Source organism: Bolinopsis microptera, chromosome 12, assembly GCF_026151205.1.
Source record: "Bolinopsis microptera isolate Bmic1 chromosome 12, MBARI_Bmic_1.0, whole genome shotgun sequence".
Classification (NCBI taxonomy): Eukaryota; Metazoa; Ctenophora; class Tentaculata; order Lobata; family Bolinopsidae; genus Bolinopsis; species Bolinopsis microptera.
The window spans coordinates 32886-53211 of record NC_087083.1 but is presented as its reverse complement, the minus strand read 5'-3'; the positions used below and the strand labels follow the sequence as shown (position 1 = coordinate 53211).

General features: G+C 37.9%; 3 protein-coding genes across 3 annotated transcripts; 1 reads left to right on the top strand and 2 right to left on the bottom strand.

Moving 5' to 3' along the window:
• Positions 1-2609: 2609 nt before the first annotated feature.
• Positions 2610-3855, bottom strand: LOC134824467 (uncharacterized). The gene is made up of 4 exons (XM_063836372.1): positions 3773-3855; positions 3376-3557; positions 3114-3210; positions 2610-2689 (listed from the first exon to the last, which is right to left on the bottom strand). The coding sequence occupies exons 1-4, from the start codon at positions 3852-3854 to the stop codon at positions 2610-2612; spliced, it is 441 nt and encodes a 146-aa protein (XP_063692442.1). The 5' UTR covers position 3855.
• A 4077-nt stretch (positions 3856-7932) lies between these two features.
• Positions 7933-9812, bottom strand: LOC134824128 (WD repeat-containing protein 76-like). The gene has a single exon (XM_063835862.1). It carries the CDS (start codon positions 9810-9812, stop codon positions 8316-8318), a length of 1497 nt encoding a protein of 498 aa, XP_063691932.1. The 3' UTR covers positions 7933-8315.
• A 9173-nt stretch (positions 9813-18985) lies between these two features.
• LOC134824422 (uncharacterized) lies at positions 18986-20326 on the top strand. Its single transcript, XM_063836325.1, has 4 exons — positions 18986-19054; positions 19171-19282; positions 19407-19455; positions 19641-20326. Exons 1-4 carry the CDS (start codon positions 19014-19016, stop codon positions 19739-19741), a joined length of 303 nt encoding a protein of 100 aa, XP_063692395.1. The 5' UTR covers positions 18986-19013; the 3' UTR covers positions 19742-20326.

Here is a 20326-nt window from a genome sequence, read left to right as displayed (position 1 = left end):
TAATGCCTAATGTCGTCTGAATCACCCTATTTCTCAAAAATTTTCCGGGGGGTGCGCCCCCCTAGCCCACCAACCTTGTATTATTGTAATGTCTGATTATTGCTGTCCTACAAATGTCGTCTGGAACACCCTATTTCTCAAAAATTTTCCGAAGGCCAGGGCTGCGCCCCCCTAGCCCCCCAACTTTGTATTATTGTGATGTCTGATTATTACTGTCCTACAAATTTCTTTAATGCCAAATGTCGTCTAAAACACATAATTTCTCAAAAATTTTCTGGGGGCTGCGCCTTCCCACCTCCCTAACCAACCAAAGGAGCTTCGCCCCGGCTACGTGTCGTGTCGGGCTACGTGCCCAGAATCGAAAAAACTTAATCTTTAAATGAATAACGGAACCTTCATTATGAAGTTACGAGATGATAATATAATTGGGAGGCAAAGTGGGTATTGGGCTTGGGGCTCATAATGCGCAAAATTTGGCCGCTGTCGAGTGGGTCTGCCTAAAATTCACAGATCTAGCTATGGGTCTGACACATTTGTAAAAAAAAAACCTTAACAAGAGGCTGAATAGGAACCACCATAGGTTTACTCTGGATAGATCTTATAGGTTGGGTTATCATACTCGGCAGTACTCCAGCTACAAGCTGAAATTATAATATTTTCAGTACAGTTTGCAGAAGAAGATAAATGCTACATGGTGCATATCATCTAAGTCTAAAAAGCACTATTGTCTTTCTAGTCGTCATCGATGAAGATTTATAAGGAACGTCTAGAATCAATGTTTCCCGCAATCAGAGAACGAATGAGTGTTAAACTTCCAATTAACATTAAATCTTCATGACATTTGGAAAATATTTTCTTACCTGGGGGACGGAGGAGTGAGGTGTAGCGGAGACCATGATAGTTTGTGGAGATTGAGAAGAGGCAGCGGTGTACACTGCAAAGGGTCCTCCAGTCATGGTACCATTACTGAGGAGCTTACCGCTATTACCTGTAACAGTTACCTGTTTATTAATTATTTATTACCTGTAACAGTTACCTATTTATTACCTGGAACAGTTACCTGTTTATTACCTGGAACAGTTACCTGTTTATTACCTTTAACAGTTACCTATTTATTACCTGGAACAGTTACCTGTTTATTACCTGTAACAGTTACCTGTTTATTACCTGGAACAGTTACCTGTTTATTACCTTTAACAGTTACCTATTTATTACCTGGAACAGTTACCTGTTTATTACCTTTAACAGTTACCTATTTATTACCTGGAACAGTTACCTGTTTATTACCTGTAACAGTTACCTGTTTATTACCTGGAACAGTTATTTATTTATTACCTGTAATAGTTACCTGTTTATTACCTGTAACAGTTATTTATTTATTACCTGTAATAGTTACCTGTTTATTACCTGTAACAGTTATTTATTTATTACCTATAAAGCTATAACAGTTACCTATTTATTACCTGGAACATTTACCTGTTTATTACCTTTAACAGTTACCTATTTATTACCTGGAACAGTTACCTGTTTATTACCTGTAACAGTTACCTGTTTATTACCTGGGAAAGTTATTTATTTATTACCTGTAACAGTTACCTGTTTATTACCTTTAACAGTTACCTATTTATTACCTGGAACAGTTACCTGTTTATTACCTGTAACAGTTACCTGTTTATTACCTTTAACAGTTACCTATTTATTACTTGGAACAGTTACCTGTTTATTACCTGTAACAGTTACCTGTTTATTATTTTTTAAGTAAAACTGAAATTATCACCACTGCTAAGTAAGGCATACTGATTTTGAACTTTGTTTATTTTCAATCAGTCATTCTCAAGTAATTTTGAAATCAATTGTGTGTTCTTTCAGTCTTGGTTGCAGGAGGACGGAGTAACCATCCATTCATGCCGATAATTTAGAATCTTCTATAAGTTAATATGTAATACATTTCCACGTTTTCTACAAGACATTCTCCTCATTATCTAATATCTATAACTTGTGGTTCTAAATATTCTTGAAATTGCGCTAGATTGATTTAACTCATAAGATCCACTGGATAAGATTTAATAATTTAATGATTGACCAATTCAATTATCAAATACAAAATAACCAATAATTCAATATATGTTCAGGGTATGAAGTTTAAAGAATGAATGTAAGATTTGAGCCTACCCAGCTGCTTAATGTAGATGATCTGCGTAACTGTGAATTTTGCTCGCAAGCCACATTCTCTGATAAAGTTCATGACGATCCATCTTGTATCCTCGATGACTTGAACCTCGTCAGTAGTTCCAATATTCTCAAAAGTATAAGACTCCGATAAAATCAGATTTTCTAGGACAAAATGTATGTAATCAAAGGACCTGAGGGTCACCAAAACACAGATGTTGAGAGCAAAAAGCACCTCCTGCACAAGTATGGGCCCACGAAAATCTTGAATTTTAAAAAGAATTTCAAATATAATCACACAAAAATATCAAAAGCAATCAAATCATATAATAAAGTGAAATCCATGATGTGATGATATGCACAAAAATGAGAAATGAGAAATACAGACAGCAGGGATTTAAGCTCTTATGAACATAATGTTAGCTTTTAGGTAAACTGCCTCACATCTCTGTCTCAAGGGAATAATCTAGATCATAATCAAAGTCCTCCGGCAGAATTTTATCCCACATGTAGGAGAATACTGGAGAGAGGGGTGGTTAGATTCTGGGTGATTTGTTTGCTGGAGAGAGGGGTGGTTAGATTCTGGGTGTTTTGTTCGCTGGAGAGAGGGGTGGTTAGATTCTGGGTGTTTTGTTTGCTGGAGAGGAGTGGTTAAATTCTGGATGTTTTGTTTGATGGAGAGAGGGGTGGTTAGATTCTGGGTGATTTGTTTGCTGGAGAGGGGTGGTTAGATTCTGGGTGTTTTGTTTGCTGGAGAGAGGGGTGGTTAGATTCTGGGTGTTTTGTTTGCTGGAGAGAAGGGTGGTTAGATTCTGGGTGTTTTGTTTGCTGGAGAGAAGGGTGGTTAGATTCTGGGTGTTTTGTTTGCGCCTCAAGAATAAGGGGCTTTATTAATGTGGTGGTGGTGAGTACTGAGTATTTTTAATGGTAAGTGAGGGAGTTACCTTGTTGCGGTTGCTGTGGTTGTTGAGCTTGAGCAGGGTAGCCCGGTTGTCGACCAGACTGGATAGCACTCATGTAGCTCGCAGCTGACGTCATGAACTGAAATTTATTCTGTTAGTATTTCAGAAGTTTAATGTTAGTGTAAAGGAATATCACCTACGCTGGGGGAAAAATAGTAAATAACCAACATGAACATATAATATAGATTGTCCCCTGAGCCAAAAGTACAAACTCATAATTGTTCTAAACTCTCCAAAAACTAACACTAGGATTCGCAGCAGCAAGACTGGCCATGCTGCTAGGATAGTTACTAGCTCCATAACCAGCAGCAGTAGCCTGTGACGTCATTCCGGGAGCATGTGACGTCATACCGGTAGCATGTGACGTCATACCGCCACCGTGGGCTGCTGAGTGGCCGTTTAGACCTGAACTACCATTCAGTCCACCTGCAAAACATTTTAAATTTGTCGGTTTAAATTTAGAAATCGTTTCAAGACGTTTTGTTTTTTTGGAATAATTGTGATAATTGTGGCTTCACTTTAAATTGACGTTAAATAAAGCCCCAACATCTGACAGGTGATAAATAATTTCCCGGTAAATTAAAATCTTTCTTCGCTGATAAATTAATTAATTACGTGATTAGTTGCACTTGATGTTATACCTGAGTTAGTTACGGAGGCGTACTGTTGGGGGTTGTTTTGGTTCAGACTACTCATCATGTCGGACCCTGAGTAGGAGAACATGGCTAAATAGATAGTAAAGTTACCAGCATAGTTACCATAGCAACATTCAACATTTCAACATTGCAGCATTTCAACATTTTAAATTTCAAACATTTTAAATTTCCAACATTCGTTCAAGAGTTCAACTTTTAACATGTTTAATCAGCAATCAATAATATTTTAAATTTTTACTGTACTTGAATATCGATTAATAATGCTTTGAATAACAGAAAGACGATCGTGAATTTAAATAGGCTGACTTAATTTTAATTTAGTTATTAAATTTAGTTATTATTATTACCCTCATATTTGCAACCATTTCAAGGCCACTCAAGGTTAAGAAATAGCCACATGGACCCCTTATGTTTCGTAAGCTCAATCTTACCACGAGCAAGCTCTAACGCTTTTGCTAAGAACTTTTACTTTAGGACCCATTCCAAATGGAATCATATTCCTCTAGCTATACGTGAGATAGAGACTATTTCTGAGTTCAAAAGCAAGAAAACAACAATTTCAAGAAAACAACAATTTTATTTAGTATCAATTAAAGCAGACAAAAATATATTTCATATATATGTATATAACTAGCACGAACTTTAGATCAGATATCTTAGGGGACTTGGAGTAGCAAGAGATTGACTAGAAGGTATATACCTTTTTACAAAGATACGTCGAGAAGAATCCAGGGTGATACAGGATCGGAGAGTGCAGACCAAAAGTTTACGCACCCACCTTTGCCTCCTGAGTTCTTGGGTGGATAGAAATTTATGCAAACTTGGTCGTTTATACTCCAAGTCCCTTTCTTAAAAGAAGTAGTATTAACTATGTCTAGAGTTAGCTTCGTTCAATAATAACAATATCAATATAATCAATATCAATACCAGATAAACCTACCGAATAAATTATTAAATATCAATTAATTCATTCCGATAAAAAATTTTATAAATTTAGATATTTAGTACAACAAATGGTTAAAAAGCGCCCAAAATCGAATTGAAAGATTTTCTGTCTATAGTACAATCATGATAGTAATAGTAAGTGTGTGCCGCTGCAATTAGATTTGATTACTGCAATTTAAAATTGTTTGGAGTCCAAGTATCTTGTTCATTCATTGTGTAAATTTGTATGTAATTGATCGACTTGAAAGATTTCAATTCAATCAAAAAAATTATTATCGAAACATTAAGAAAATCCAACCAATCTGATAGTTAACATAAAATGGTTAATGTGATTGGGCTATAAATTAAATTAAACTACCGTATACAATTCTCTCGAAATCATAAAATAAGTTGACTCAACAGCACAAAAAATCTGAAAGACAAATACAGCAAAAAAAAGTTCAGTAAAAAACGAAGGGGGGGGGGGGCTCATGTTATTTTTTGTCCGTTTTTGTCCGTTCAATTTTGTCCGTTTTCAGAAAATAGGGTACCGAACGGACAAAAACGGACAAAAACGGACAAAAATTGTAACTTTTGATTTAAATTTTCTCCACAATTTGTAACAGGCTATTTGCAGAAATGGGTTCTCAAACTTTTAATCCTCAATTAGGAACAAAGAATAACATAAAAAGTGATGAAAAGGGAATTTTTTAATGAAAAATATCATGTAACAACTTTTCCATATTATTATTACTGGAGAGTGAAACTCTGTTAAGCCAAAAATTTCTTGAGCACATTTTGAGTCAGACTCAAATACGTTTAAAAACATTTTAGTATAACAATAAATTGTGTAAACAATAACACCAACAATAATTATAAATTGAACAAATTATTGAGAGATGAAAGTGAGGAAGAGGAGGAGGGGGACTGAGGAGGGGGGACTGAGGAGGAGGAGGGGGCTGAGGGGAGAAAGAGGACTGATGAGGAGGAAGAGGAGGAGGAGTAGGAGGAGGAGGAGGAGGAGGAGAAGAAGAAGAAGGACTCAGGAGGAGAAGGACTGAGGACCTGAGGGCTGAGGAGGAGGAGGAGGAGGACTAAGGAGGAGGATGAGGAGGAGGAGGAGGAGGACTAAGGAGAACTGAGGAGGAGGGGGAGGAGGAGGAGGAGTAAAACTGAGGAGGACTAAGGAGGAGGAGTACTGAGGAGGACCGAGGAGGAGGACTGAAGAGGGGGACTGAGGAGGAGGAGGGGAGGCGGAAGAGGACTGAGGAGGATGACTGATGAGGAATGATGAGGAAAAGGAGGTGGATGAGAAGGATGAGGAGGACTAAGGAGAAGGAGGAGAAGAAGGAAGACTGGTAAAGAGGATTGATGAGGAGGAGGTGGAGGACTAATGAGGACTGAGCAGTAGGAGTAGGAGGATGTAACAACTTCTATTAATAGAAATAAATCCTGTCAACAAACAAATTAACAAATTTAATAAGCAATTCAATTAACAAACTTAATTCAGTATGCAAATGTTTCAAAATAAAATTCAATAGATAATAGAGTCAAGAATTAACAACAAACAAGGTGATATAACCTATCACTATCAGTTACCTGCAGCTACTAACGATCGTATTACTACAATCTCTCTAACAGAGTTTGGCTTTATTTCAGCAGAAATTTAAAGATTCTTAAAACGTTCAACTTCTCGACAAACAAATATAGATCTCAGAAAGTTATGCAAAAACGGAAGTCAGTTAAATTGCTGCATGAATAATAAAATAGTTGGTTCTCATCTAAATTCCAGGATCAAAATAAACTCTGAGCGATTTCTTGGTAACACGGTGATCACTATTCACTGTCAGCTGTTTTCTTCTTTTTGAACTTTGATTAAAATAAAAATGAACTCTGCTGATCAACGTTTAACATAAGGGACCATATCATCTGCATCATCATCATCAGGCTCAGATCCTGAATCAGGGTTATACTTAACGGGCTCCTGTTTAGAAATACGTGAAGATTTCTTTGCAGGAAGTGTTTCTTCTGGTTTCTGAATACTTTTATCCTTTTTAGCATATTTGCGTTTGGGCTTTGAATCCTTCATCTCTGATTTGATTGCTTTAAGGTCAAGATTCTTTAGTATCCCATCATTTCTCTTGATGTTGAAGAGTCTCTTGCATTCATAAGGCGCCAGATCAGGTGTTTTTCTGTGTATCTTCATAACATCCTTGAGAAGATCCTCCTCTACACCCAGACTGGTCAACTCCTCTCGGAACTTATTATCTTCCTTTTCTTTTAATGTTAGTCTTTTCTGGGGCTCTGTAAACAACAACAAATCAACTTTTTCATCTTTGTAAAGAACCGGCTCCATTACAGATATTCGTGATGATTTCCTAGGAGGGAGCATCTCCAATGCTGTAGCTGTTTTTATTCTTTTCTTAGGGGAACTCATTACCTTGTTCGTTTTGTATTAATTAATTAATTGAATGGAAATAAGCAGTAACATTATATATAAAATCCTCAAAATCAAATAAAACATATTGAAAGAACAAAGCGTTAGTTAGTGCAAATACTTGAATGCCTGTGTTTTTAAGATTTGACCTAGAACAAGTTTCAGGTCTAATGTCCATAAGATTTAGAGATCATAGCTTCTCTTCGGCTTACCTTGATATCATATTTTCTGCATTCATAGGGCATAAGATCTGAATTTTTGTGATGTATCTTCATAATATCAACCATGATATCAGCATCAACTCCCAGATTCCAGATATTCTCTTCTTGGCTATACCATTCCTGGGAAGCTTCCAATCATCAAGAGGAAGAATCTCTGAAGGGGCACCAAATGTGGCTGTTTTCTATGAATTTCTACAATATCACTCTTATTTAAAACTCTTCATCGTCATATCTCTCATTATTTATTTTAAATGAACCTGCGGTTCTATATAAATAGTTGGGATAATAAGTTAATACCTCTACTGTAGTCAACCCCTCTCGGCAGATAACGTAATATGCAGTGATCGCAGATCGACCGAGGGCAGGATTTGCGACCGAGACCGAGGAAGGCACATTGTAATTTAACCGAAGCCGAGGCAAACCGAGGAATCATTCTTCTGATCGAGGCCGAGGAAAAATCGTCATTCCTCGGTAAACCGAGGCCGAGGATTCGGTCGATCACTGATAATATGTGAACGACCTCTTGGCATGGTGTTAGGGGAATAAATAGTCCTGATGCTACTAAAATCAATTATCAAAATTGTATTAAAACTCTGCAACTGGCATTGAGTATCGAAACGGTTACAATTGAAATAAATTAAAAATTTGTCATGTAGTTAATTTAACTAACATACAGATTACAGAATATGATAGAATATATTACATAAAAGGGTCTGGAATTGAAAAACATGATAGAATCTGGTAAAAATTTATAAGTTAATAAAATACCTTCGATCTTTTATTTGATCAAAAGATGAATTTAAAGTTAAAAAAGAGAGCTAAAAACCCCAAGTTATAATAAGTTATAACACGAGCTCTGGTTTATTTTGTGTGCTCTGTAATGTCAATGCGACTTATAAAATCGTAGCAAATGACTTTCAGGAAATGCCCTCCAAAATTGAGAATATCAATCGTTATGAAAAATATAACAATATCCGCTCCCATTACCAGTACCACAAACAAGAGCGTTCTGTGAATGATGAAACTGTACAAGCGACTGAATTGAGCCAATATTCTCACTGGAGAGAGTGCACTCCATTTTTCCTTGCATATTATAGATTTCAACACGACGCGGCTGAGCCACGGAGCCAATAACAAACAGTTCATCACTTGATGGATGCCATCTCGCTTGGAACTTGGTGAGCCAGCTCCAGCGACCTGTGTTATTACAATGAGAGAATTTCTTAACTTCTGATAATTTAGCCTTATCGCTAAAGTCTAGTATGCACACTTTATCGTCATAGCCAACTGACACAATTCTTTTACCCCTGATAGGATCAAAAATAGCACTGCTCACTGTTTTAGCATGACTTGTGTTCATATCTACTGGATGTTTGGTATTTCTATGGTCCCAGGCTGCAATTGTTGCATTGTTTGAGGTGGATAAAAAGTAGTTTGTGTCATATTTGCTATGATCCAGTGCCCACAATGACCCATATTTACTGAAGTCCGGTTTAGCAGGATACTCACAAACCTTAATGTTCTCTCTCACGTCCACCTTAAAAACCTGTCCATTTGTTCCAGCAACCAACACCTCATTTTCGTTATAAACATTTAACGACCTGAAGCACAACTCTGGGTCTGAATACAGCTGGTCGTACTGTAGTGTTTCAAAATCGAACATCCGAATGGAAGAATCATACGAGGATGTAAATAACTTGTTCCAAGAAAACTGGCAACCTCCAACTAAGTTAGTGTGAGGTTCTAGTCGAATTGTAACCTTCTTTTCTCCAGGCACAAACAAACCTACCTCACCTTGTTTACTGCCACCTGCCACTATCAGTTTATGTCCAGGATGAATTGCCATTGAGGATAGCCGAACTTTACACAATTTTGCCATATGACTTTGGTCGAGGTGTAGATTTCTGATGTCTTCTAAAATAGTGGAGTCTTCAGATTTGAGTTTTGGAGGGGTTACGAGGAGATCTTTGTCTACTGTTTTCTTTAGCACATCTAAGATTGGACCAGCGGAGTCTGATTTGATGTCAACAATATCGTTAAATGCAAGCTTAGGCCTAGATGGGGCCCTCGGTCTTTCAGATCTTTGAAACCGCACGCGCAGAGGTACCAGGTACTCCGAGGTATTATAGTGAATTGGCTTAATTCCAGCAATTCTTGCAGATTTCCTGGCTGGTTCCAGGGGAGTTGTGGATTTTGGCTTTGGTGTCCAAGTCTTCCGTTTCTGTGATTGAGAGGTTTTGGATCTCATTTCAAGTTTAATATCCATAAGATTTAGAGATCGTAGCTTCTCTTCGTTTTTCTTGATGTTATACTGCCTTTTGCATTCATAGGGCACAAGATTTGGATTTATGTTATGTATGTCCATAATATCATCCATGATATCGGCGTCAACTCCCAGATCCTCCAGATCTTTTCTGAACTGAACATCTTTCTTCGTGGCCATTCCTGTGAAGCATCCAGGATTAGAATTTATAATAATTTATAATAATATTAGTTTCACATAATCTTATTGACTGGCGACTGTTTTTATATTTTTTTGATAATAAACTCATAATCAATGATCATAATTACTATTGATATCGAAACCAAAAACAATAAAACAAAAAATAACTCAAATTCTAAATTCTAGGCTCTGGGAAGCTTCCAATCATCAAGAGGAAGAATCTCTGAAAGGGCACCAAATGTGGCTGTTTTCTATGAATTTCTACAATATCACTCTTATTTAAAACTCTTCATCGTCATATTTCTCATTATTTATTTTAAATGAACCTGCGGTTCAATATAAATAGTTGGGATAATAAGTTAATACCTCAGCTCTACTTATACTGTAGATCAGCCATTTTTCATGCTCAATCAGGGCCAGGGGTAGTTCACATGTTTGTTATTTAATCACTTTTTAACCCCCCCCCCCCCCCCCCCCCTCCCAGAACCGAATTAAGCCGGATATCCGATCGGTTTATAAATTGTATCACTATCAGAGTGAAATTGAGTGGAGATTGAATATCAAAATTGCCGAATTGATATTGTTCTAGAGGATTAAGATTAAAATGTTGATCACACAATCAACAGCCCATCTGTCATCATTTGAAAACCCCTCTCGGCAGATAGCGTAATATGCAGTGATCGACCGAGGGCAGGATTTGCGACCGAGACCGAGGAAGGCATATTGTAATTTAACAGAAGCCGAGGCAAACCGAGGAATCATTCTTCTGACCGAGGCCGAGGAAAAATCGTCATTCCTCGATAAAACCGAGGCCGAGGACTCGGTCGATCACTGGTAATATGTGAACGACCTCTTGGTGTTAGGGGAATAAATAGTCCTGCTGCTACTAAAATCAATTATCAAAATTGTATTAAAACTCTGCAACTGGCATTGAGTATCGAAAAGGTTACAATTGAAATAAATTACAAATTTGTCATGTAGTTAATTTAACTAACATACAGATTACAAAATATGATAGAATATACAGGGTGGCCCATAAGTGACTACCCACACGCAACCTCTTAATAACTCACGTAATTCGTCTCCAAATTGCACCAAAATTTCAGAGATTATAGATATGGGTCAAACTTAGATTTCCTGAAAGTTTCGTAAGCCACGCCCAATTACAGTGGGCGTGGCGTGACACTCCCTCTTTTTCACTATTGTCTTCATAAAATGAGAACGCTTTAAGCTAAGAACTCAACATTTTTTGCACACATTTGGCTTGATAATTGAAAACTTTTCCAAAAGTTTCAAGTTCATTGGTTAAAATATGGCTGAGTTATGACCATTTTAAAATCCATCGGATATGTGATCCGAGCACTCAGTCAGTGATATTTACACTCAATTAGTGATCTCGTCACCCAATCTGATCAAGAGTAAGGCGTTAGCGTGTATTAATGAGGTTCATTAGGCTTTGATTGGATACCGATGATGACTTTGCTAGAAAGGAAAACACAAATTTTTAGGATAAATCAATAAATGAAATCAACCTCAAAGTAGGGATCCACATTCTGCTTCGACAGGAATGTGTTGGCGAAATCTATCCTCGATTGGAAATCACGGTCCAAAAGTTTGTGTTTCTTTGTGATTCGGTAGGCCCGGTTAGAAAGGTCTTGCTTTAGGATTCGCTGAAGGGTTGTTCTGCTGATGTCTAAGGCAGGAGCTCGTTTCCGGGTGCCAATCTTAGGTGTGTCCATCACGTCACCAACAACCATCGTGATGTTTTCTACAGTCCTCGAAGTTCGTCTTCTGCCGACTCTTCGCCGATCGTGTGCAGAAAACGTAAACTTGATCTTGTGATGAATGTCAAAGCAGCTTTTCCGGCAAGGGGGTGATCGGTTGAATTTCATCTGAAATTGTCGTTTAATCTGAGGGTAGAACACCCCATTTTCTTTCTTCAGGTAGACGAACAATCGTTTTTTCTGCAGTAAAGGGAGGATAGTGAACCATTTTCGATGATTCAATGGATGGTTCATTCCTTTTTATTGATTGTAAGGAACCTGTGACTAGCAGGGCTAACAAGCCCTGAAATGGTGACACCACCATAAATTCGTGTGATAGCGTTTTAGGTGCTGTCAGCTGTATAAGTGTATAGCCCGGCCCATAAGCAGGCTGCAACCAATCAAGCGGTGCATGTGAGCCAAACAGGCCATTAACCAAGTGACGAGATCACTGACTGAGTGCTCGGATCACGTATCCGATGAGTTTTGAAATGGTCATAACTTAGCCATATTTTAACCAATGAACTTGAAACTTTGGGAAAAGTTTTCAATTATCAAGCCAAATGTGTGCAAAAAAGTTTGAGTTCTTAGCTTAAAGCGTTCTCATTTTATGAAGACAATAGTGAAAAAGAGGGAGTGTCACGCCACGCCCACTGTAATTGGGCGTGGCTTACGAAACTTTCAGGAAATCTAAGTTTGACCCATATCTATAATCTCTGAAATTTTGGTGCAATTTGGAGACAAATTACGTGAGTTATTAAGAGGTTGCGTGTGGGTAGTCACTTATGGGCCACCCTGTATATTACATAAAAGGGTCAGGAATTGAAAAACATGATAGAATCTGGTAAAAATTTATAAGTTAATAAAATACCTTCGATCTTTTATTTGATCAAAAGATGAATTTAAAGTTTAAAAAGAGAGTTAAAAACCTTCACATTAGCAGGGTCATTGAACAAAACAAACAAAAACCGTTAAAATTGAAGAAATTAATTAGTTTGTTATCAAGTTATAATAAGTTATAACACGAGCTCTGGTTTATTTTGTGTGCTCTGTAATGTCAATGCGACTTATAAAATCGTAGCAAATGACTTTTAGGAAATGCCCTCCAAAAAATGAGAATATCAATCGTTATGAAAAATATAACAATATCCGCTCCCATTACCACAAACAAGAGCGTTCTGTTAATGATGAAACTGTACAAGCGACTGAATTGAGCCAATATTCTCACTGGAGAGAGTGCACTCCATTTTTCCTTGCATATTATAGATTTCAACACGACGCGGCTGAGCCACGGAGCCAATAACAAACAGTTCATCACTTGATGGATGCCATCTCGCTTGGAACTTGGTGAGCCAGCAACCTGTGTTATTACAATGAGAGAATTTCTTAACTTCTGATAATTTAGCCTTATTGCTAAAGTCTAGTATGCACACTTTATCGTCATAGCCAACTGACACAATTCTTTTACCCCTGATAGGATCAAAAATAGCACTGCTCACTGTTTTAGCATGACTTGTGTTCATATCTACTGGATGTTTGGTATTTCTATGGTCCCAGGCTGGGACCAATAAATTGATTATTTGTTTAATTGAATTGTTGCATTGTTTGAGGTGGATAAAAAGTAGTTTGTGTCATATTTGCTATGATCCAGTGCCCACCACCCCTGTAGATTTCGTCGATTTCAGGTGCGGACAGGACCATAAAAATTAAAAGCAAACATAAATTTTTTCCCCTAAAATCGAGCGCTTTCTGCGCAAAAAAGTGACCTCCACAGAAAAAATTAAACATGGCTTCAAATCCAAATTTGAACCAGAGATTTTTCACTTCCTCTCGATAAACTCAATTTTCAACCCAAAAAAAAGTCTCAAAGGGGGAAATTACTCAGGTCAGGATTGTAGGCAATGATTATGCCAAACCATACATTTTTGTAAATTCATTAAACTTTCAATTTAGCCTAAAAGACCCTATTTTGCAAAATTTTTCCGGGGGCTGCGCCCCCAGACCCCTGCCACAGCTTGCAGCTTCGCTCACCGACAGCCCCCCCCCCCCCCCCCCCCCCCCCCCCCCAAAGAAAAATCCTGACTACGTGCCTGAGCAAAATATAGGTTTTGGGCTTTTCAGATGATTCGGCTCCTCAACAGATACCGACGTACATAACGGTCAATATGTAGTTTAGGTTTACCTGGCCCGTAGGTTACGAATGTGCCCGAGGAGAAAAAAAAGCAAACTTAAGAAGATTTCTCGGGAACATAAAAGTTCACCTCAAAACGAAATCTGCACCTATGCCAGGGGCTTCAGTTGAAAGATTGTTGCCTTGTTCAGGCTCTGTATTCACATCCAATAACTTATCTGGAGTTGTATTGGATATACGGTGAGACTGCATATGGACCGTTAGAGTCCACGGATTTTGGGCATCATAAGAGCAGATCTTACAAGACAGCAACTTTGAGGTGGAACCAGCACATGTCTTTAGTCTTGTTGTGTCTCTCTAGATAACGTTCCTGTGTTGTAGAATAATTACAATTAGAGCAGTTTAATCTCCCAGATACGCCATGTTTTCTATTTACTCTCTGTGGCACTGCATTTTCGTTCCCAACTTGATCTTCTTCATTATCACTCGTGTCTGGTGACTGTGGAGCAGAGTTTGATTTGCCCAGTCTCATTTTAAATATATTGGGTTTGCGAGGCAGAGGTCGACTGGTTTTTTCCAGTGTGAGCGGCGACTTCATTTGTGGAGTTGAGCTAGCTTGTAGCTGGTACAGATACTGTATTGGCAGGTGTTGTTTCAGCAGGTTGTGCTATTTTATCCTTAAGGCAATAGTTAACCTGATGAGATGCTAAGTACCTTGCCTGGGTTGTTAGGGTTAGGGTTAGGGTTAGGGTTAGGGTTAGGGTTAGGGTTAGGGTTAGGGTTAGGGTTAGGGTTAGGGTTAGGGTTAGGGTTAGGGTTAGGGTTAGGGTTAGGGTTAGGGTTAGGGTTAGGGTTAGGGTTAGGGTTAGGGTTAGGGTTAGGGTTAGGGTTAGGGTTAGGGTTAGGTTAGGTTAAAGGGGTTTTTAGGGTTGGGTTTGGGTTAGGTTAAATGAAGAGCCTGTTAATACTTATTTCAAAAGTACGACATCAACAATTCAAGTACATTTTGGTGATGACCTGAACAACCTGGTGGAGACCCTTGATAGTTCTTTTTTCATCATAGGACACCACCTACACAGGGTTTTTTATTCTTCTAAGTGGACCGTTCGGACAAAGACCATTAGGACAAAGACCTTTTTTTTTGGGCGGTTTCAAGGACAGAGTTCAGGAAACGTGTATCAACAAGCTCATTTAGATCCAGACAAGGAGCACAAGCCCAACAATCAGGACCCTTAACCGTTGTCATATTTGTAAGGAAACAGACCATTTTGATGAGAGACTGTAAGTACAAACACATTTGGAGAGAAGAAGCTTACATTCTTTTGAGTCGGACTTTAAACTAAAAGGACGAAGACATGTGTATGATGGGAGAATCGACAAATAGGCACTTTTAGATCAGGGTGCTAGTTTCCACAGTGTGTGGAAGAAAATGGCTGACAGCCTTCGAGGAATCTCTGACATCAGCTGAACAGAAAGTGGTCACGTGACTCCTTGTGAGAAGAATTTTTGTTTCGGGGATGGAGAGTGCAGTTACTGCCAGCTACAAAAAGCAACTCCCAGTAACAATATGTGGTCAGAAAGTAAACTTTAAAAGGGTTTATTGTGAAAATGATATTCTCAGTTCAATGTCTAGCAGAGTTCCATGAAAAAGATGAAGATGAAGTTCGATACTGAAACTGACAAAGTTTATGGCTATCGGAGGAGAAGAGAATCTAGTGGATCACTAAGTCAGGAACATGATGATACCCATAGGACGATGTGAAAGTTCTATCAGCAAAAACAGATTCTGAAGAAAACTAATCATGCAACAGTAAATTAAGGTCCGTCTGTTTTAGAGGGAGAAGATTTACTTCCCCATGGTCACTAAGTGACGATGAAAGTGATCAAGAGGAGGAGTTAGAAACATTCTGTGGCAGCTGACAATGAGAGTGTGCAAGACAATGAGCCAGAAATTGAGCCAGGTTAGTGAGCTAGAGGGACCTTGAGTTGTGAGCTCAGTTTAGGTAATGTGGGATCAAGAAGTGAGCTCCAGAAAGATGAGCATGATATTGAGACAGAAATTGAGCCTGATGACATGGAACTGTAAGTTCATTTTCAGGGAGTGTGGATTGTCAGTCTGTAGTGAATCTGTCGGATTGGGAAGTGTGTGTCAAACCGAAACAGGCGTGGGTGTAAGAAGAATGACATTATCAGGTTCAGATCCTCGGAGAGTGATGATTGGAATAATGCCTTGGTGATAGGTTGAGCCGGGAAACCTACAGGGAAGAACAAAAATCTCTTACAATGTACGACTGGAAGAGTCAAACGGTGAACCGTATCAGTGAGTGGATAACTCTGTAACAAGTGCAGAGGTTAAAGATTGTTCAGGGGGATGTCTCACGAGAGGGTGCAGTTTTCTCAAGCTCGCTTAAGTCATAGTTCAAGGATACTTGTGAATTATGTCAGAGAGAGAGTATTATACTGTTTTGGTCTTTATGTTGTAGAAAGAGATTGATTATTGTTGCTCAAATTATTTGTTGTTGAAATGTACAATTTGGTTAAACAATAATTTTTAACGTCTTTTGTTAATAAACTTTTAACTTTAAATGTGTGTATATTTTAGTATTGTTAGAATTACCAACTAGTAACCGAGTCATTTTTTACATTTTTAAACTTTCAGGAACTTTTATCATGCTCGTGGTGTTTGTATTAACATATCTTTTAACAATCTTTTAAACATTTGTAACTCTTTTACACGTATATTAATTTTGAGTTTTTATGTTTAGAGAAGTTTCTCGAACAGGAAGTTTTGGATGATTTTTTGACAATTTTTTTCTTAGTTCATATTTTTACTGAGAATGTAGTAAGTTGTGAATGTTTGATGAAAGTTAGTGTGAATACACATTTTTAGGAACCTAGTCTATGTTTCGTCATTAAGTGCGGGAAGATGATCTGTGTTCTGTAAACTCCGGTATTTCAGGATTGCGACCAAACACTAGTTGATGTGGACTAAAACCATAAACATTAGCTAGTGAGTTCTTAGCATTAATCGCCCACGAGATAGCGATGTCTATGTTACAGTTAGTGTCATTGAGAACTGCCTCTATCATTTCTGACAACAACCGTTGTGTCTTTCTACCGTACCATTGCAGAAAGGAGACTCCGCTGGGGTAGTTCTAACCTTGATATTCAATACAGCACACATTTCCAGAAACTTTTCATTATTGAACTCACCACCATTATCTGACAAAATGAGTCCAGGTCTTCCGAAAATAGCAATCCACTTGTCAAATAACTTAGTCATTATTTCATCAGCTTCCTTACTCTTTATGGCTGCAGCCGCAGCATAGCGAGTAACAGGATCTATTGTGTGCAAGATCCACTGTCCACCGTTGAGCATCTTCAAATCAATAGCTATGACGTCATTGAACTTTTGTCCCATTGGTAGGGCTACTTTGCGATGTGGCTTTTCTTTGGATTTATGTTGTTTACAGAAATCACACGAACCTTCCACTTTTCTGAGTGCATTCAGTATCTCCTTCTCATTCGGAAGCTGCATGTCTTTACAAACTGAATGATCTTTGACGTAGAACCATGGGCGAAATATTATGCAGATGTTCAGCACACTTCACTGAGTCGGTACTGACATGGAATGTGAGGTGCTGCTCTGTAGTGTCCAACAAATCTGTTTGGCTGATAGAACTTTCACATCGTCCTATGGGTATCATCATGTGTCCTGACTTGCTGATCACTAGATTCTCCTCTCCTCCAAGGGCATACACTTTGTCAGTTTCATTATCGATCTTCATCTTCATCTTTTTCATAGACTCTCTGGACAGTAACAAAGGAATATCATTATCCACAACAAACACGCTTAAAGTAACTTTCTGACCACATATTGTTACTGGGAGTTCTTTCTGTATCTTAGCTGTAACTGGCATCTCCTTCCCGAAAAGTAAAATTCTTCTCACAAGGGTCACCTTGACCTCTTCTTGTTCAGCTGATGTGAGAGATTCCTCGAAGACTGTCAGCCATTTCTTCCACTAACTGCGGAACTAGCTACCGTATCTAAAAGTGCTCTATTTGTCGAGTCTCCCATGGGGGGGGGTGGGGGTGGAGATACGTGAGGCACTCGTCTTCGTCTTCTAGGTTGGAAATCAGACTCTAAGATTGCAAGCTTCTTCCTCCAAATGTTTGTAGCGTACAGTCTCTCATTATTTGTCTGTTTTCCTTACAAATATGACAACGTAAGGGTCCTGATCGTTGTTCTTGTGCTCTTGTCTGGGTCTAATGGGAGCTTGTTGATACACGTTCCTGAACTCTGTCCTTGAAATGCAGGTCTTTGTCCAAAGGTTCTTTGTCCGAAGGATCTTTGTCAAAAGGTCTTTGACTGTAGGGTCTTTGTCCAAAGGTTCTTGGTCTAAAAGGTCTTTTAGATGAGTAAAAATCCCTGTGCTGTTGATTTCTTTGTTGATAAAAGACTTCCTGGGGATCTTCTTCCTGGTTGCTCTGGTCATCCCCTTCATACTCTACCTCGAACTCAGGCTCTGAGGCTGATGGGTATGACAATTCATCAAAGTGTTCAGATTTGTTGACGTCGTACTGTTGGAAGTACGTGTTTACAGGCTCTTACATCTGTGTTCTGTGACGTGGAAAGAGTGGTAAGTAGTTTATAGTTATAGTTTAGTAGTTTAGTCTAGGAGTTCCCGCTTCCTCTTTCACTTTCATTTATAGTTTCACGTGGATTACCTTTCACTTTACTCACGGTAGTTTTCCCCCAGGGTTTTGTTTTATAGTTATCAGTTCCAGTTTAGTTGAAGTCCTCATCATTCAGAAGTCCCTCATATAGTAAGAAGAACATCATCATCAGAGTATTAGTTTTAATTTAATAGTTGTTTAATCTAATAGTAAAAAGACATTATTTAGTTTAGTATTGAATTGTGTATTAGTTAGAGCAGTGTGAGTAACTGAGTCACACCAATCACCTTTCAATCACTCATTCACTATTTGAGGGTGAGTACATAGAGTAAAAAGGTTACATTTGAAACACCATTTATTTGTATAACCTCTTTATTCATCTAATTTGTATTTATAATAATTGAGTATTATTTGTTATTTAATTAACCCAAGAACAGGGTTCCAACAATACTTACTAAAACGGGGAATTTTCACATGGTGTACAGTACTGTTTACTAGTGATTTTTGTTTATTTGCTCCAAGTTTTTGATGATTATGTTTATGTTTCAGACAACATTGTCAAAAGTTGTAAAATTTTACCCCAATTGTTATTTGACAGTCATGGCTTCAAGGGTGCTTGCATCACGATTAATGTCCAGCGTTAGAGGTGCTCAAAGATCTTTCATGAGAAGGTAAAACCTTCAAATTACACCCTATTGATTACTATCAAGTTGTTTGTACTGTACCATTTTCTGGGGATATTTTATTAATTACTCCCTCATAAATCATTTTCTCTATTATTTCACAGGTTTCACAATGGACCTCCTCGAAATCCTGATGGTGAGAATCCCTGGCCATATGTTCAACAGAAACTGTTCTTTGCATCTGGATTTGGTGTCTGCTCTTTAATGCTTGCTATGGTAACCTATTTTAAATCTGCTGTTGAAGCTACTCAGTGTTCCCCGAAATTCCTTGAGTTCTACAAAATTTAATTTAAAAAGTGGACCGGTTTCTTCAGCATTCTTAAATTGCCATCCTTTTCAGGCATACGCGTCTGATCTATTTAAGCCCAAGTTTGGTGAAATCGATTGGGGTGAGTTCATTTTAACTGCAAATTATATTTTAGATACTACAGTTTTTAAAAACTGTCTCATTGATTCAATGAATGATTTTGTTATTAAAATGAAATTACAAAGTAGATTAACTTTCATAGGTACATCTGCTTTAAGAATTATATTTTTCATCTCAAGCTAGTATTTACTGAACTCTCTATTTTAGACAAGATTAGAGCTGAGCGTAATGCTCTAGTAGATGAAGCAGCGGAACCTGAAGATGGAGATGATGAAGAAGAGGATGAAGAGGATGAAGACGACGAATAATCTCAAAATTCTTCATTCGAATTATAGATGCATTTCAAATTAGGAGTCGTTAGGCTTATTGTGGTATAATTGTTATAACACTAAAGACCATCTTGTATATAATATTTAAAGTAAATACTATTAAAAGTTGCCAGTTTTAATTGTATTATTCCTAACGTTGGATTGATACTGCCTGCTTTCAATTTTCCTTTTCTTGATCAGTTTTTGAAACAGTAATTTATTTATTTCTTTGATTGAGAACGTTCTTTGTTTGAAATGTATTGATTTTGTGCCAACATGGTCAACATTATCTCACCAAGTCTTTGCTAGTTCAAAGACATACCAAACAATTGAAATGGATATTCCACATCGTTCGTTATCATTAAAAATAGGTTACGTATACAGTTTAATAAGTTTATAATATCATCTAGTGGCTAAAACGTTCCTTTTCGAAAATGCAGAACCTCAGTAGCAATGTTATAAATTTAAATTTCCTGATCATGAAATCAGTTCAGTGATAGCTCCTAAAGTTATATCAATGTTTACTGTTTATGTTTTGTTTCTATCATGCAGTGGTCATAGTTTTGTACTGAAAAACCATCTGAA

Bases quoted from the DNA above. Each gene is read 5' to 3' on its own strand.
- LOC134824467 (XM_063836372.1), bottom strand. From the start codon at position 3,854: ATGTTCTCCTACTCAGGGTCCGACATGATGAGTAGTCTGAACCAAAAC. The intron at 3,558-3,772 runs GTATAACATCAA...AATGTTTTGCAG, and splicing joins CGCCTCCGTAACTAACTCAG to GTGGACTGAATGGTAGTTCA. The intron at 3,211-3,375 runs GTTAGTTTTTGG...AATAAATTTCAG, and splicing joins TTGCTGCTGCGAATCCTAGT to TTCATGACGTCAGCTGCGAG.
- LOC134824128 (XM_063835862.1), bottom strand. From the start codon at position 9,812: ATGGCCACGAAGAAAGATGTTCAGTTCAGAAAAGATCTGGAGGATCTG.
- LOC134824422 (XM_063836325.1), top strand. From the start codon at position 19,014: ATGTCCAGCGTTAGAGGTGCTCAAAGATCTTTCATGAGAAG. The intron at 19,283-19,406 runs GTAACCTATTTT...CATCCTTTTCAG, and splicing joins GCTCTTTAATGCTTGCTATG to GCATACGCGTCTGATCTATT. The intron at 19,456-19,640 runs GTGAGTTCATTT...TCTCTATTTTAG, and splicing joins GTTTGGTGAAATCGATTGGG to ACAAGATTAGAGCTGAGCGT.